General features: G+C 33.0%; 2 protein-coding genes across 2 annotated transcripts in view; one reads left to right on the forward strand and one right to left on the reverse strand.

The window, feature by feature from the left end:
• Positions 1 to 17,760, reverse strand: part of LOC126880181 (vacuolar protein sorting-associated protein 54) — a 130,624-nt gene that overhangs the window by 14,418 nt on the left and 98,446 nt on the right. The window lies entirely within an intron of this gene.
• LOC126880187 (cilia- and flagella-associated protein 161-like) overlaps positions 1 to 17,760 on the forward strand; it is a 54,388-nt gene that overhangs the window by 277 nt on the left and 36,351 nt on the right. The window contains exon 2 of the mRNA XM_050643969.1: positions 8,439 to 8,663. Within this exon, the coding sequence (XP_050499926.1) occupies positions 8,439 to 8,663 (225 nt within the window). The remainder of the gene's footprint in view (positions 1 to 8,438; positions 8,664 to 17,760) is intronic.

Consider the following 17,760-nt stretch of genomic DNA (forward strand, 5'->3'; position numbering starts at 1 on the left):
ACATTGTATATCAAAAGTTTTTAATAAACATTAAATATACAGCGTGTCTACTTAAGTTGGAAACATATGAGAAACATTTTTATTATTAATTTTACGAAAAAAAGTTATTCTTCATAAAAAGTTCTGCATGCTCTAAAACCTAAGATTCAATCATTAAATATCAAATTTTATCAATATTATACGAGGTATGTCAAAAAATATGAATTTCGTTCAAGGGTAAAGTACATTTATTTCTCTGAATATCGAAAATTCTTATTATGAAAAGTTGTTTGGAATTAAAAACTAAGATCAAATATGCATTTATATGCATCTAACTGAAAAAAAAATATTTTCCAAACTTTTCTCAAAGGACAACGCACACATCTTATGGAAAATATAATGTAACTCAAATTCAATAAAATGTATACGAATAGATTCGTTTTAAATTAACGGTCAATTCTTATCATTGCGCCAACTCTTAATTATGATTAATTACGGCGCAAATTGCAATTAAAGTTTATCGAAATCACATTTTTGGAGTCTATAAACGTGTCAGTTATAATCACTATTGCTCTGAGTGCTATTCAAAACAGCTTAAACCCCGCTGGGCCTAAGCGAATTAGTGAAACTATTATAATAAGATGCTTAATAGCCCGAGAAGATTTATGAAGTACCCATAATTTGGGTATTTTAAAATATTTTTTCTCTCCCTAACTTATGTACCTACCCATTTGATTTCAGATTGATTTATATCAATTTCTGCTCTTATTATTGAAAATTAAGAGTTGGCGCAATGATAAGAATTGACCGTTAAATTGAAACGAATATATTCATATAAATTTTATTGAATTTGAGTGACATTATATTTTCCATAAGATGTGTGCGTTGTGGATACTTAAAAAAGGTATGTTTATAAAACTCTCTGTATGTCCTAAGCCCTAACGTGCAATCATCAGATATCACATTTTATTAATTTTATACGAGGTATGTCAAAAAATATGAATTTCACTCAAGAGTAAAGTACCTTTATTTGTCACAATAGTGATAATTGTTATTACAAAAAGTTGTTTAGAATTAAAAACAATGTTTCAATATGAAATTACATCCTTCTATTTGAAATATTGTGAAATATAAAGGTACATACTATACTCATGAGCGAAATTTATATTTTTTGACACACCTCGTATAAAATTAAAAAATGTTGATATATTATGGTTGTATCTTAGTTTTTAGCCCATGCAGAGCTTTTTATGAAGAATAACTTTTTTTCGTAAAATAAATAATAAAAGAGTTAAGTATCATATTATTTGTAATAAATAAAAATGATGTTGGGTATTCATAAATTTGAGAAAAATTTGTAAAATATTTTTTTTTTCAATTAGAAGCATGTAATTGCATATTTGTTATGAGTTTTTAATTCCAAACAACTTTCCATAATAAGAATTTTCGATATTCAGAGAAATAAAGGTACTTTACCCTTGAACGAAATTCATATTTTTTGACATACCTCGTATAATATTGATAAAATTTGATATCTAATGATTGAATCTTGGGTTTTAGAGCATGCAGAACTTTTTATGAAGAATAACTTTTTTTCGTAAAATTAATAATAAAAAAGTTTCCCATATGTTTCCAACTTAAGTAGACACCCTGTATATCAACAGATAAAAACTCAAGCTAATTTAAAACAGTAAAATAATATTAATCCTATCGTTTTTGATACTGACATGACTGATCACTTTACTCCATCCGTTTTTATACCTAAATAATGAAACTAAGAAATTTTCTACATCTAAGTCCTGGATCCGGCGTACCAAAAAAAATTGTTTTTTAACAGCAAGCTGAAAATTTGTTAATAGCTTAACGGTGTCTATTCGGACAAACTTTGATATATGGGAACAGTGGAACAGGGGAAGTTTTAATTGTGGAACGTGATTTTAATTGTGGAACTTTATGTTTATGATTGTGAAATCTAGCAGGTTGTTTTTAAGTTCATTCAATAGCAAACTTATACAATATGAAAAAAATGTTAGTCCGACAAATATTTTGGGCATTTTACCGACGCGTAGAACATGTCAAATAGCAGGAATTATGTTGGTGATAGATAGCAAGATAGCAGTCTGATTTTTGCATGAGAGTTTAATGAATGACGTTCGAAACCTGTAACCTGTTCCACAATTTAAACTTCCCCTGTTCCCGTATATCAAAGTTTGTCCGACTAGACACCGTTAAGCTATTGACAAATTTTCAGCTTGCTATTAATAAACTTTTTCTGGTTCGCGGGAATCCAGGCCTGTCCAGTCATAATTAAAAACCTTAATATCGGAAAACAGCTTTTAAAAAATGAACATTAGATGCAATTTATCAACAAAATAGATTCTCAAATTGCACATAATATATCATATGTATAATACATTTATAAATAAGTTAAATAATTACAAACAAACCTCTAGGAGTAGGGAGATAAAACGCTTAAATAAAAAATAGCAAAAATAAAACCTTGGATAAAGGTGGGGTAGATATCTTTAATCAAACGACGAGATTTTTTTAAAAAGAAATTAACACGTTGACAGACAGCGCGTCAAATGTATAAGCAAGTGTTGTGACACTATCTGAATTTTGCGAAGTAGAATAGGGAAATTGCTGAATTTCTTTTACCGCTTATAGTATATGGAAACAATAAGTTTTTAAAATATTTTTGTAAACATATGGACGACGACCATGGATGTCGTATCACATTTCATATGCATCTGTAGATGTAATCTACCAATTTTTTGTCTACAACTCGTTATTTTAAAAATGTCGTCTATAGACGTTGTGTCACATTACATCAATGTAAATTAGACGTCTATAGACGTTCTATCAGTCAACGTGTTAATAAAGCAATTTTCGCCAACACTTAGAGATAGGCGCATATTTCGGCCCCAATGTATTTTAAATGAACTCATTTTTTTTCGAATCCTGAGAAAACTAATAGGTGTTTTTTAAAATTTCAAACGCAGAATGAAAGATTACGTGCTTACCGAGGGACGGAAGTCCCTGAAAACTTAATATTTATTTTAATAAGTTAAAGGGGTGAAAATAAAAAGAGAAAATTTGATGTGATTTTTAATTTCAAATATCTCGTTCAAAAGAAACGTTTTATTTATTCTAAGGGACTTTCGGCCCTCGGTAATAAGCTGGCAGTAATAAGATAGCCGGTGGTATCCAATAGACGCCGTACAGCGTGTATTGGAGACCACAACCTTAGATCAGGGTCTTTTAGATATTTCAAACTGTAACTGTACTGACTAAACTTACTAACTGCAGTGACTGCTTCCACACATGAAGGTCGAAAGTTCTGATACGTACCTGTAAGTTCGGTTGTCCTCATTTTTGTCTATATTTAGAATTTAATTTCAGGTATTTTATAAGAATTAGGTACCTAAAATTAGGTAAAAGCTGAAGAATGAAAGTGCTATAAATACGAACAAAAGGAGCATCTAGCGTCTAATTTATTGTCTTGGGATTATTTTTATAACCCCCGTATAAAACTTACATTGAATATCTTAATTTCCAAATTTCTACAACTTTGTAGTTTACAACTATTCATAGATCGTGCTGATATAAACACAAGTGTTTGGGTTAGTAGGTACATGCGGTTATTCTTTAAATAAGTGTTGAAACCAGGGCTTGGGCTTAAGCAGGTAAAAAGAGTACAGAACCTGACAAAAGCGTTCCCTATGTTTCTTATTAAATTTTGTTTTCAAATTCTTTGATAAATATGTGTACTTGTGTAGTTCAAAATGTCCCCATCAAATTATAAAAAAAAAAAAACAAAAAGCGTATTAGAGCGGGCCCCTGCTGGGCCCAGGCGCATATTTACAGATGCTAGTGTGTGTATATACCAGGGTGTTGAAATCAGTTAGAGTTTGAAAAAACAGTACATTTACAGATGCTAGCGTGTGTAGACACCAGGGTGTTGAAATCGGTTAGGGTTTGGAAAAACAGTATATTTACAGATGCTAGCGTGTGTAGACACCAGGGTGTTGAAATCGGTTAGGGTTTGGAAAAACAGTACATTTACAAATACTAACAGATTTGGACACCAGAGTGTTGAAACCAGCTTGCTTTTTTAGTGGCTATATGCATAGATGCTAACGGCTATTGATATTGATTTTATACAGTGCGTTCATAAAGTAACGCATAAATTCATTATTTCGTAGACCGGTGACTTTAAGAAAAATCCCGAAATAGGTCGATTTTTATTTTTAAATTACAATTCTTTGGCATATATATCATACTAGTGACGTCATCCATCTGGGCTTGATGACGTAATCGATGATTTTTTAAATGAGAATAGGGGCCATGTGATAGCTCATTTGAAAGGGTATTCAATTCTCTATTCACTAATAGAAACATGAACATAATTTTTTATACGGGGTGTCCAAAAATTGTTTTAAATTAAATTGGGACAAAAAGAAGAATGTATGTAATTTATTTAATTCAAAATACGTTTTACTGTTGTTAGAAAAAAAGAAAACATGTCATTTGGCAAATAAATTTTGCTTTTCGCTTAAATTCAATGTTAAAGCTACTACCCACTTGCCTCTTGGCAATTTGAACATTTCGTTTAAACGAAAATCAATGATTAACTATTTATATGGGAAATAAGCCACAATTAAATTGAAAAAATAATTTTATTAACGTTTCGACGCCCAAATCGGGTGTCGTTGTCAAAATACAAAATACTATATTTATAGTAGTATTTTGTATTTTGACAACGACACCCGATTTGGTCGTCGAAACGGTAATAAAATTATTTTTTCAATTTAATTGTGGCTTATTTCCCATATAAATAGTTAATCATAAAAATGCCACAAGGAAATAGCTTCAGAACAACGAAAATCAATGATTATTTTTTAAATAAAACATTTTTATTTTTTCTGATAGTAGTAAAATGTATTTAGAATTAAACAAATTACATACATTCATCTTTTTATGTCAATTAATATAATTAAAAAAACAGTTTTTGGACACCCTGTATAAATAATTATGTTAATAAAAAAAAGACTAAGTTTTCACTCTAATGGCATATAAAACAACATAATGCTATTCTACAACCCACCAGAATGAAAACAATGGGAACCTTCTCTGGTTACACCTTCGAGGCTTCTACAATTTGCACGCCATACGGATGCTGAGACTAAGGAAGATGAGGGAATTCTACAATTTACAATTCACGTCCCATCTGCTCAGCGCGGTAAAGTTCCAACGAGAATGGTTCCCTTGTTACTCCACACAGAGTAAATGTAAATCAAAAATGAATAAAATGAAAAAAATGAATTTCTACAATAAAATTGTAGAATTCCCTCATCTTCCTTAGTCTCAGCATCCGTATGGCTTGCAAATTGTAGAACCCTCGGAGGTGTAACCAGAGAAGGTTCCCATTGTTTTCATTCTGGTGGGGTGTAGAATAGCATTATGTTGTTTTATATGCCATTAGAGTGAAAACTTGAGTCTTTTTGCAAGCAGTTGCCGCTAGGGCATCTATGCCATTTCGTTCGTTGCAATCCGGGACTGCATGCTGGGGTTTGTTTTGGTTGGATCAGGGAGAGCAGCATATGTGCCTCCTGATGAGAGACTAATAAGTTTCGAAACCGGTAGGGGTGCTTGCAGCACTCTCTGATTGGACTAGAATATGGTTCGGCTGTGTTTTCGTTTTGCAACGAAATTGAAAATGGTTATTCATTTTTAATTATGTTAATGTTTATACTAGTGAATAGATAATTAAATACCCTTTTAAATGAGCTATCACATGACCCCTATATTCTCATTTAAAAAAATCATCGACTACGTCATCACGTCCCGATGGATGACGTCACTAGTATGATATATATACCAAAATATTGTAATTTAAAAATAAAATTCGACCTGTTTGAAAATTTTTCCTTAAGGTCATCGGTTTACGAAATAATGAATTTATGCGTTATTTTATGGACGCACTGTATAGAATGGTGCAAATGTCTGGAATAAATTCATTATTTCGGAAGCCAGCGACTGAAACAGGTCGATTGAATGAAGGAAAAATCCTGAAACAGGTCGATTTTTAATTTTAAATTATGACTTTTTGACATATATATCAAACTAGTGACGTCATCCATCTGGGAGTGATGACGTAATCGATGAATTTTTAGATAATAATAGGGGTCACGTGCTAGTCCATTTAAAGGGTTATTCAGTTCCTATTCAGTAATATAAATATTAGCATAATTATTTATACAGGGTGTCCAAGAAAAATCTTTTTGAATAAAATTAATTGACACAAAAAGAAGAATGTATGTAATTTATTTAATTCAAAATACACTCTACTGCTGTCAGAAAACAATAAAAAGTTTTTTGATAAATAAGCATTGCTTTTCGCTTAATTTTAATGTTCAAGCTGTCACCCATCTGTCTCTTGGCAGTTTGAACATTGAATTTAAGCGAAAAGCAGTGTGTATTTATGAAATAAAATTTTTGTTTGTGTTTTATGACAGCAATAGAATGTATTTTGAATTAAATAAATTACATAATATGTTATATTATATTATTCTTCTTTTTGTGTAAATTAATTTAATTCAAAATAATTTTTCTAGGACACCCTGTATAAATAATTATGTCTATGTTTATATTACTGAATAGAGAATTGAATAACCTTTCAAATGAGCTATAACACGACCCCTATTCTCATTTAAAAAAATCATCGATTGCGTCTTCACTCCCAGATGGATGACGTCACTAGTATGATATATATGTCAAAAAGTCATAATTTAAAATTAAAAATGGATGTGTTTCAGCATTTTTCCTTAAAGTCGGTGGCTTCCGAAATAATGAATTTATTCCAGACATTTGCAGCACTATACTCAACTATACTGTATGTATAATATCAATGTCAATAGCCGTTAGAATCTATGCATGTACAGTGGAACCCCGCAAATCCGAACCCCGCAAATCCGAACCAACGAAAAGTGAAAAAAATTAAAAAATTCAAGACAAAAACTTAAAAACATGTTTATTTTACCGAGTAAGACCAAAAAGTTGAACAATGTAGAATTAATAGGACTTTGACATTTACAATTTCTTAAAAATAAATACGTACTTTATATGTAGTGTTTATAAAGATTAAACGTAAACTTACGCCGCGCCGGTTCTCCTGTAGCCAACTTGAGTCAAAAAAATTGTCTACACTCTTGCGAGACCGTTTTGAAGAAGTCGGTCACTCTCTTCTGATGCATGGAAGTGTAGCGACTCGACGCAGCTATCTTGAACCATTTACGCATAAACATTACAGACCGGGAACGCATCAGAGTTCTGCTCCACGTAACGATTCAAAGGTTTAGTGGCATCTGCGTGTGACACTCGATCTGGCAGGGAAACTTCTTCCTTGCTTTCTTCATCTTCATAGGGTTGCCTTGAGATTACACTTTCTTCTTCGTTTTCACATCTTGGAAGTTGTTGTACGACTTCTAGGAGGTCATCTTGTAATGATTCTTGGAAAAAATGGAGTTTCTTCAAATTGTAAATATGGTTAGAACTTCTTACATGATTAATATATTCAAAGCCTAAGACTTTGTACATATGCAGGCGGTCAACGCCGCGGTTAGCCGACGTTTTACCGTATACATGACAGCGCTAGCGCTGCGTTTGACTGGGGGTCCCATTCCCCACTAGCAACTGGAACCGCCCTGCAAACGCGGCATTTGAAGTTAATACAACCGCCGCGGTTTGACGAAGTTGGGCGGTTGCACGTGTACGATACCATTTGTTCCTTGGTAGCTTGAAAAGCGGCGTTTGGGTTTACCAGGTAAAACGCGGCGTAAACGCCTGCGTGTGTACAAAGCCTAAGGCTAACTTTCGGATAATCCGAACTTTTCGGAATCCGAACAGGCTGTCCCCCCAATTAGTTCGGATTTGCGGGGTTCTACTGTATAGCCACTAAAAAAAGCTAGCTGGTTTCAACACTCTGGTGTCAAAATCTGTTAGTATTTGTAAATGTACTGTTTTTCCAAACCCTAACTGATTTTAACACACTGGTGTCAACACGCGCTAGCATCTGTAAATGTACTGTTTTTTAAAACCCTAACCGATTTCAACACCCTGGTGTCTACACACGCTAGCATCTGTAAATGTACTGTTTTTCCAAACCCTAACTGATTTCAACACTCTGGTGTCTACACACGCTAGCATCTGTAAATATGCGGCCCGGGCCTTCGCTCAGTACGCCACTGGTACTTTTAATAGTATAATTTTAATTTTTGTATTTTTTAATTGGGGATATTTTGCTATAATTTAGTTAATATTTTTAACTTTTACACTTGTAGGTATATTTAAAACACTCTCCCAACATGCACCTAAGCCATGCTAGAAAATTATGCCAATGTTATTTTTCAGATATATATTAGATATGAATATTATTTCTACTGTTTTAAAAATTCTAGGCATGTGGGATGAAGAAATGGCATTAAGGGATGAGAAAATGCGAATAACTGCTTACAAAAGAGACAATTGTCAATTGTTAATTCAAAAAACAAAAAAAATGTTTAAAAATGTGTTAAAAGCTACAGTATTGGCTATTGAGTCGCCTTTTGTGTTATATGGACAAAATTATCAATTGCGTGCTTGTGATGTCATTACCCAAGACTCATCTGGTTTATATTTATCAGGTACGTTAGTAATTGATTTAATGATCATAAAAATCTAAATAGTTGATATAATTCGCATTTCTAATTATAATTCCTATTTTGTTAATTCTGTGAACTTAAAAAGTATGGCATAGTAAGACTGCCAAAAATATGCTGCATATTATTTGCAAACTTCTACTTTCGAAGAATTATAGGTACCGAAGAAGGTTATAGATCCTTAGAAGAAGGTTTATTTTAACTGAGTTTAAGTTCTTCTTCTTCTTCTTCTTCTTCCTCTTTATAAGCAATTCTGCTTATTCATTGACAGATTGATACCTCTATGGAACGTTGTCATTCCATATTTTCCGCGGTCGTATGATACTTCTACCACTGAGTGATTTTAGTACACGGGTCTCCCCCATTCTGTTTATGTGGTTATTTCATTCTTTTTGTCTATTTAGTGTTCATTCTTTTATACACTGTACGTTATAGTCCAGGGGTGGCCAAACTGAGGCTCGCGAGCCACATGCGGCTCTTTGAAGAATTGCTTGTGGCTCTCGATAAATGTACCCGAGATCCTTATTTTCAATTTTGTGTTATTATTTAAAAAAAAATTATTATCGTTCCATATGTGTTTCAGAATGTCTTTTAAATTACTGACAACAAATATGAAAGACCAAATGCAACTTTGTAACAAATTCCATTTCCATCCAAGCTAAGAGTGATATAACAAATCGAAAACTGCGCGAAAGAATATTAAGAGTGACGCGACATAAAAGTCAGTAATCAACCCACTCTAGACCGATTTGTATATTTAGTCATTTTACTCGACTTAAAAAAATTTGTTACAATATTAAACTAGAAAAACTTAACGAGTAAATAAAAAAGCTAGAAAGAATATTGACCGAAGTCCAAAATTTATTTCAAGACTTAAAATATTTTAAATCGTCTCTTCATTTTTTTCTGAGTTCATTTGAAATATATACATACTGAATTTTTGTATGTATTACCAATATATGACCCAAACAACATCTGGTGAATTAAAATTAATAGAGACGCAAGAAGATCAAGCTCGAAAATAAAACTATAAGTCGACGCCGATTACCGAATTTTGGAAATTTGTGCCAAAATCCAAGTACATACTCTAAATTAAAAAAGGATGCTTGTCGAATTATTTCCATATTAGAAACAACGAACTTGTATGGGCCATTTAATTCCATTTTAAAATTCGTGAAATCCTAACACATATCAGTATTAACTAACCAGCATCTGAAAAAATTACTGAGAAGTGCTACCACAAATTATTCACCAAATTTTAAAGAATTATCAAAAGAAGGAAAACAAATGTTGAACAGAGAAAGAAACGAAAACATTAGAAACATGCTAAGACAGGGAACAACAGACAAAAAAAATTTAAAAAAGAAACCTGAATTGGTTTGGACATATAACTGGAATGAACGAGAACAGACTAGTAAAGAAGGTGGCAGATGCCAAGAGACAGGGGAAAAGAAGAAGGAGCAGACCTAGAAAGGGGTGGATGGAACAAATCCCGGAAATCGGAGCCAAGAGACGCAACACAGCGCAACAGGTGAAGGAAATGGGAAGGAGGCCGGAAGGCGTGGAAGAAATGGGTAAAAGATGGATAAGTGATAGATGATAGCAAAGTTCGACTCTCTTATTGGACATAAGGACAACGAGAAGAAGAATAAAGAAAACAAAAATGTAATTAAGTTTAAATATTTCGTAATTTTATTTCTGTTTTCAATAAATAAAAGTTCTGTTAAAAACATTGTACATACCTTCTTTACATACCTTTTGAATACGTTTTTAATTGCGGCTCGCGAAAAATTTTAACTTACGAAAAGTGGCTCTGGCTATCAAGGAGCTTGGCCACCCCTGTATACTGTATAGTCTAAGATCCGAATAGGAGGTCAAAATGTACCCATCTGCTTGCCGGATGAAACATTTTTTCTATTAAATTTTATACATAGACAAACACGACCAGCTTGGGTTGCCTATCAAAATCGATGTCGGTAAAGTCAGCAGCACCACTTCATAAGACCAAATTCAGACTAAGACTATATTTTATTGCTAATTTATTGCTAATTTATTACGCAAAGGAAAAATTTATTGCTGTAGCCGTTTCCGAGAAACAGTGGGTGCTGCTAGCTTTACGGTAAAGCTAGCAGCACCCACTCTATATCTCGGCAATGAAAAGGAGTACAGGGATCATTTTAATGGCATATTTTATTGCTATTTAATTGCTCTTGATTGGTATATTAACCAATCCTGAAAAGCTACCCCATCATCCCCTAGCGTAAAACTCACCCCCAAAAAGATGATGAAAATCGAAAATTCAACCCCAAGGAATTAATTGCTAATTTATTGCTAATTTATTACGGAAAGAAAAAATTTATTGCTGTAGCCGTTTCCGAGAAACAGTGGGTGCTGCTAGCTTTACGGTAAAGCTAGCAGCACCCACTCTATATCTCGGCAATGAAAGGGAGTACGGGGATCATTTTAACGGCATATTTTATTGCTATTTAATTGCTCTTGATTGGTATATTAACCAAACCCAAAAAACTACCCCATCATCCCCTAGCGTAAAACTCACTCCCAAAAAGATGATGAAAATCGAAAGTTCAACCCCAAGGAATTAATTGCTAATTTATTGCTAATTTATTACGGAAAGAAAAAATTTATTGCTGTAGCCGTTTCCGAGAAACAGTGGGTGCTGCTAGCTTTACGGTAAAGCTAGCAGCACCCACTGTATATCTCGGCAATGAAAAGGAGTACGGGGATCATTTTAACGGCATATTTTATTGCTATTTAATTGCTCTTGATTGGTATATTAACCAAACCCAAAAAACTACCCCATCATCCCCTAGCGTAAAACTCACCCCCAAAAAGATGATGAAAATCGAAAATTCAATCCCAAGAAATTGATTGCTAATTTATTGCTAATTTATTACGGAAAGAAAAAATTTATTGCTGTAGCCGTTTCCGAGAAACAGTGGGTGCTGCTAGCTTTACGGTAAAGCTAGCAGCACCCACTCTATATCTCGGCAATGAAAAGGAGTACGGGGATCATTTTAACGGCATATTTTATTGCTATTTAATTGCTCTTGATTGGTATATTAACCAATCCTGAACAACTACCCCATCATCCCCTAGCGCGAAACTCACCCCCGAAAAAATGATGAAAATCGAAAATTCAACCCCAAGGAATTAATTACTAATTTATTGCTAATTTAATACGAAAAGAAAAAATTTAGTGCTGTAGCCGTTTCCGAGAAACAGTGGGTGCTGCTAGCTTTACGGTAAAGCCAGCAGCACCCACCCTATATCTCGATAATGAAAAAGGGCACAGGGCCCATTTCAACGACATATTTTGTTGCTAATTAATTGCTCTTGATTGATATATTAACCAATCTCGAAAACTACCCCATCATCCCCTGGCGCGAAACTCACCCCCGAAAAAATTATGAAAATCGAAAATTCAACCCCAAGGAATTAATTACTAATTTATTGCTAATTTATTACGAAAAGAAAAAATTTATTGCTGTAGCCGTTTCCGAGAAACAGTGGGTGCTGCTAGCTTTAAGGTAAAAGCTATATCTCGGCAAGAAAAATGGGTACAGGGTCCATCTTGGCGACCAATTTTATTGCTAATTATTTTTAATAATTCTGTCAAAATTCCGTCATGTCAATTCTGTAAATATTCTGGACGCTACCGGAAAGCCTCTGGAACGAAAATAATAAACAAAAACCAAAAGTGGTCAACGAAAACACCATGGTTTACACTAGAGGTTACATAAAACTTTCACCAAAAAAAAGAAAGCTTTCCTAAAATATAGGTCAGAAAAAACGAATGAATCATATGAAAACTATAAAAGAGTAAGAACTGAAACTCATTAATTGGTAAGAAAAACAATAACAGATTATACTGGGAAAGATTCACAAAAGGACTAGAGATGGATTTCTATGGACAACAGAAACAAGGCGCTTCATAAGACAACAAAGAAGCGAAATGAAAGAACTAGTTGAAATAGAACACATAAAAGAGGATACGTGGGTGGCCTTCCTGACAGAAATTTTTAAAAAAGAAAACGAAAAATCTTTACCAGAAACACCAAATAAAATCAAATGCCAAATGAACTCTTACTTATAATATGGTGGTGTACGTACAACAACTGCAACTTCTTATTCATAAAATAATCACCACGAACAGAATACCAGATGAATGGAGAAGAGCGATCATGCTGAGGTTCTTCAAGAAAGGAGATAAGAAGGACCCCAATAACTATCGAGCAATAAATCTTTTAAATACAACACAAATTGACAAAAAGAATTATAGCGACAAAGATAAACGAACGAATAACTCTGCAAGAGGAGCAGCAAGGATTTCGGACAGGAAGATCATAATGCACGGATATGTCTGTAAACCTGTATTGCCCCAGTTCCCAATATATCTTTTCATAACTGTAGCAGTTAGTGCTAGGTTTGTTCTAGTTTGTTCTGTAATTTTGAAGTTTGTTCTAAAAAAATAAAAGAGTTATTCAATATACAATGTGGCGCTCCAAGTTTACGTAAAGTTGTATTGCCCATATAGAACCCAAACGATTAGAGAAAATCTGAATAAACCACAAGATAGTGCTAGGTTTGTTCTGCATTTTTGCCGAAGCGTGTAATTTGTTCTGTATAAACAAAAAATATATATAAGATATAATGTGGCGCTCCAAGTTTACGTAAAGCTGTATTGCCCATATAGAATCCAAACGATTAGATAAAATCTGAATAAACCACAAGTTAGTGCTAGGTTTGTTCTGCATTTTTGCCAAAGCGTGTAATATGTTCTGCATAAACAAAATAGGTTATACAAGATATAATGTTGCGCTACAATTTTGCCTAAAACTGTAGTGCCCCACAAACGTTTATGGAAACGATATGATTCGATACTCGTATAGCACTGATCATTTGAAGAAAACTTGTTAGAAAAAATAGTCTATAATCAAGAATAAAACAAAAGATTTGCTTTTTGTCTTGTTTGACCCCACCGAAGTTTTAAGATCATCGTAAATTTCCCATTTATTGTTATTTCGTCGGCAGTGGGAAATATAATGTCCAATTGTTATTTCGTTTTCAGGAGGAACAAACTCAACAATGTCTTTAATTTGGTATGTTTTGTTTTTTAAGGTACCTAACTAACTGTTGCTGGAATGTCGGTTAACTCGACTAATGTACAATTTTCAAGACAAAAACATGAATGGGAGCAAAAAAAATGCTTGAAAACGTAGTAACAATTAATGTCTCTTCCACAAACGGAACACATAGATATGGTTACATTTAATGCATTTTACAAATTCTTGATTCCCTTCCTTGACAAATACTGTGTGTTATTGATAAACCGATTTTTTATTTATGCTGAAAAATAATCATGTATTGCTGCTGTATTTGAAATTTCTCATTGTTTCAGTTTTCATTTTATTATTATAACGCTTATGGAAAAATTTATCTGTATCCAGAAATTTAGTGTCTCATTATAAAAGTTATTTTAATAACAGCTGTGAAGCTGAATAATCCCTTGTAAATATAATACCTACTCTATTGTTGTATAGTTTTCAGAATTACCCAAGATGTCAGGACCGGCTTCCAAGTCAACTAATATTATCATCAGATCAAATAATCTGTACTAGGGTTCCAGCTTTCATTAATATGAGTACCCAGATATACAATATTACTTACTCGTTCAATTGAGTCATTACCGATTGTTACGTTATAGTTATTATTATTTACGGCTGCCTGTTTACTAATAACCATAAACTTTGTTTTTCTTGCGTTGAGTTTGAGTCCATATATCGCGCAGAATGCCACCATTCGTTTCAATAACGCTTGAAGATGTTCAATTGATCCAGTTAGCAACAAGGTGTCATCTGCGTATCTGATATTGTTCATAAGCATACCATTAATGAGTATTCCCTCTTTTGCGTTTTCCATTTAAGATTGTTTCAGCGTAAAGATTAAACAACATTGGTGACAATATACAGCCTTGTCGAACTCCACGCTTGATTTTTACTTCTTCAGAGCACTGATTCGCAACCCTAACACATTCAGCCTGGCCACCCAATACAAATTTGCGATTATTCTAATGTCCCTACCGTCCAGACCGGTAGTTTTGAGAATATGTAGCATTTTTTCATGGCGAACTTTATCAAAGGGTTTACACATACAAAATGTCAGAAATGTGGTGTGGCACTGTGTTTCAATAGAAATAATACTTAATTGTTTTTATAATTTTCATGTAAATTAACAATGTAGATTTTATATCCTTACTTGACCTTGTATGCACAATGTAGAATTTTGGCAACAAACTTGTTGTTGTCAAAAACCAGTGTTTAAAATTAAACTTAATTTTTTTTATTATTTTTTCATCATTTCTAAGCTTCCGCTAAAGGCCTTTTTTTGATATGTAACATCAACAAAAAAAATCATGCATTTAAGGGTTAAACCAATTTTATATTCTCCAATTTCTGAATGTGCACTTAGGCGACCATATAAGATACTTGAAATATTTAATATTATATAAAAAATATAATATTAAAATTAAATAAATAATAAAGAAATAAAAAACAAATGGTACAGTGGAACCCCGTTAAGTCGGCCTCCGATAACCCGGAAGTCTGGCTAACCGGGACCGATTTTCATCAGACAAACATTTCAACAATAAAAACGTAATATTGACAACCGAAACTGACTGAAATTTTTACCAAGGAATGAACAATACTGTATATAACTGTACGTAATTCACATGTACTGTGCATAATGTATTTCATGTTTTTGCAATTATAATGGAGCTTATCTCTAAGGATACCGTATTTGATTAATTTTTACTATATTCTACGGCTAACACGGATTTTCGATAACCCGGATTGCCCGCATTTTCGATTAATCCGACTTATCGAGGTTCCACTGTAATCTTTATATACACAGCGTTTCAAAAGTATGGTAAAGTATTTAAGGGGGCGTTTGTTTGGGTTTATTTTAAGAAGAAAACTTTATTTAAGATGCCCTAAACGTCTTAAATTCTGAGATATACGAACAATCTATAAATCCCTAGGGTGTTTCATTTAAAATAGGTAGGTTATTACAGCTTGAATTTGTTAATAGAACAATCTAAAATTCTAACCACCATGTACAAAGATAGTTATAGGAACCCTTAAAAAGATTAAAAGCTAAGTAAATTTTCCATACGATATACTAATAAAATGTAGGGCGTTTAATTTAAAATAAATGAGTTATTACAGCTTGAATTTGTTAATAGAACAATATAATATTTTGACCACCCTGTACAAAATTTTGCTACCATAAATATCTATTTAAATACGCTGAGTAGTATATTATTAAGATCCAAGAAAAAATTTGTCACCGATTTTTAGATTCATAAATATTTACTTTTTTATAAAACCTTTATATAATTTTTTTTATAAAAATCGAAATAAATCAAAACACCTTGTACTTAGGTATGAAGAACCCTTATAAAAGTACAGCTTATTTTTTAAGAAAAATTCAAAAATGTTATCTGATATAGGGTGTTCCATAAGAAAAAAATATAACTTTGATTATATTACTATTTTTTTTGGAGCACCCTGCATAATTCACATTGGTCATTTCCCGTAATACAGAGACCGGGGCGAATGCAATAAACCACCCTGCATAATATTTTTCTATGAAATAAAATGAACACTCCTGTCACAAACTACGGCTTCGTCAATAATTGTTGGTTATTGTCGTATTTCTGATTATAAAATTATTGTAATATTCACTTTCTTCTCTTACATGGAATATAATATCTAATAATACCTATTACATTAATTTATTATAATTTTTTTTTTATTTACAACAATCCGCTTCAACCTAAGAAGGTTATTAGCGGGATAGTAAAGGCCACGTCTCACCATCAAATAATTTGATCAAACAGTTTGAGCAAACTGCGGAAGTACGTAAAAGTGACGTCACAATTGCAGTTTTTTTGAAATTCTAAAAATCTGTGCTCTCACTATCAGTCTAGTTTGATCAAATTTTTTGTATTGAGTTGTCTAACTTGTTTGTACTTTATTTAAAATTAAAATGTTTCATTATTATCCACAATGAACACTCAGGATGTGACGTCACTAACTGTCACTTTGTGTCACTAACTGTCAAGTTTGATCAAATTATTTGATGGTGGGACGCGGTCTTAACAGTTAATTACACTTTGTTTAGTAAGTTGCAGTCTTTTAGAAACAGAAATAGTTTATTAGTGTTGTTATAGTCTAAAATGTCTTTAAGATTGTTAGCTAAATGGTATTTAATTCTATGGCTATTGAACTTTTCACACTTTTCCACTAGCACATGTTTCACTGTAAGGGGTGACCCGCACTCATCACAAATTGGAGGTTCTTCTTTTTTCAGCAAATATTCATGAGAAAATTGGGTATGTCCAAGTCGTAAACGGGAAATAATTGTTTGCTTTCGTCTAGATACCTCGGGTGGTTGCCATGGTCCAACGTTGTTTTTTATCTCCTGAAGCTTTGATGACGTGGATTTCCATTTACTGTTCCAATTTTCGAAAATGTGTTTTATGAAGTAGCTTTTTAGATCCATACTTACAGATTGAAGCGACATTGGAATACTGTTATCATTTATGGCTTCTTTGGCATTTCGGTCTGCTGCTTCATTGCCTGCTACTCCAACATGTGATGGGACCCAGAGAAACTTGATTCTTAAATCTTCAGTATGCAATTTATGTAGTTCTTCCTTTATTAGTAAAGCTATTGGATGCTGCGTGTAAATTTTCCTTATTACGTGTAGTGGTGACATAGAATCTGTGACGATTAATATCTTCTTCATCTTGTTCGCATTTGCATGTAGTATTGCTTGGTAGATCGCATAAAGTTCCCTAGTTAATACAGTTGCAGTATCTGGAATTTTATGTTTGTGAGTCTCTGTGTTGTTAACAAATGCCACTCCGACTCCATTTTCAGTTTTAGACGCGTCTGTATAGTATACTGTGTAATCGGAATGAGAGTTAATTAGATCTCTGAAGTGTTGTAAGATGAGATTAGGGTTAGTGCTATTTTTTTGGAATTGTAATAGACTG

The sequence above is a fragment of the Diabrotica virgifera genome, chromosome 2 (genome assembly GCF_917563875.1).
Source record: "Diabrotica virgifera virgifera chromosome 2, PGI_DIABVI_V3a".
Classification (NCBI taxonomy): domain Eukaryota; kingdom Metazoa; phylum Arthropoda; class Insecta; order Coleoptera; family Chrysomelidae; genus Diabrotica; species Diabrotica virgifera.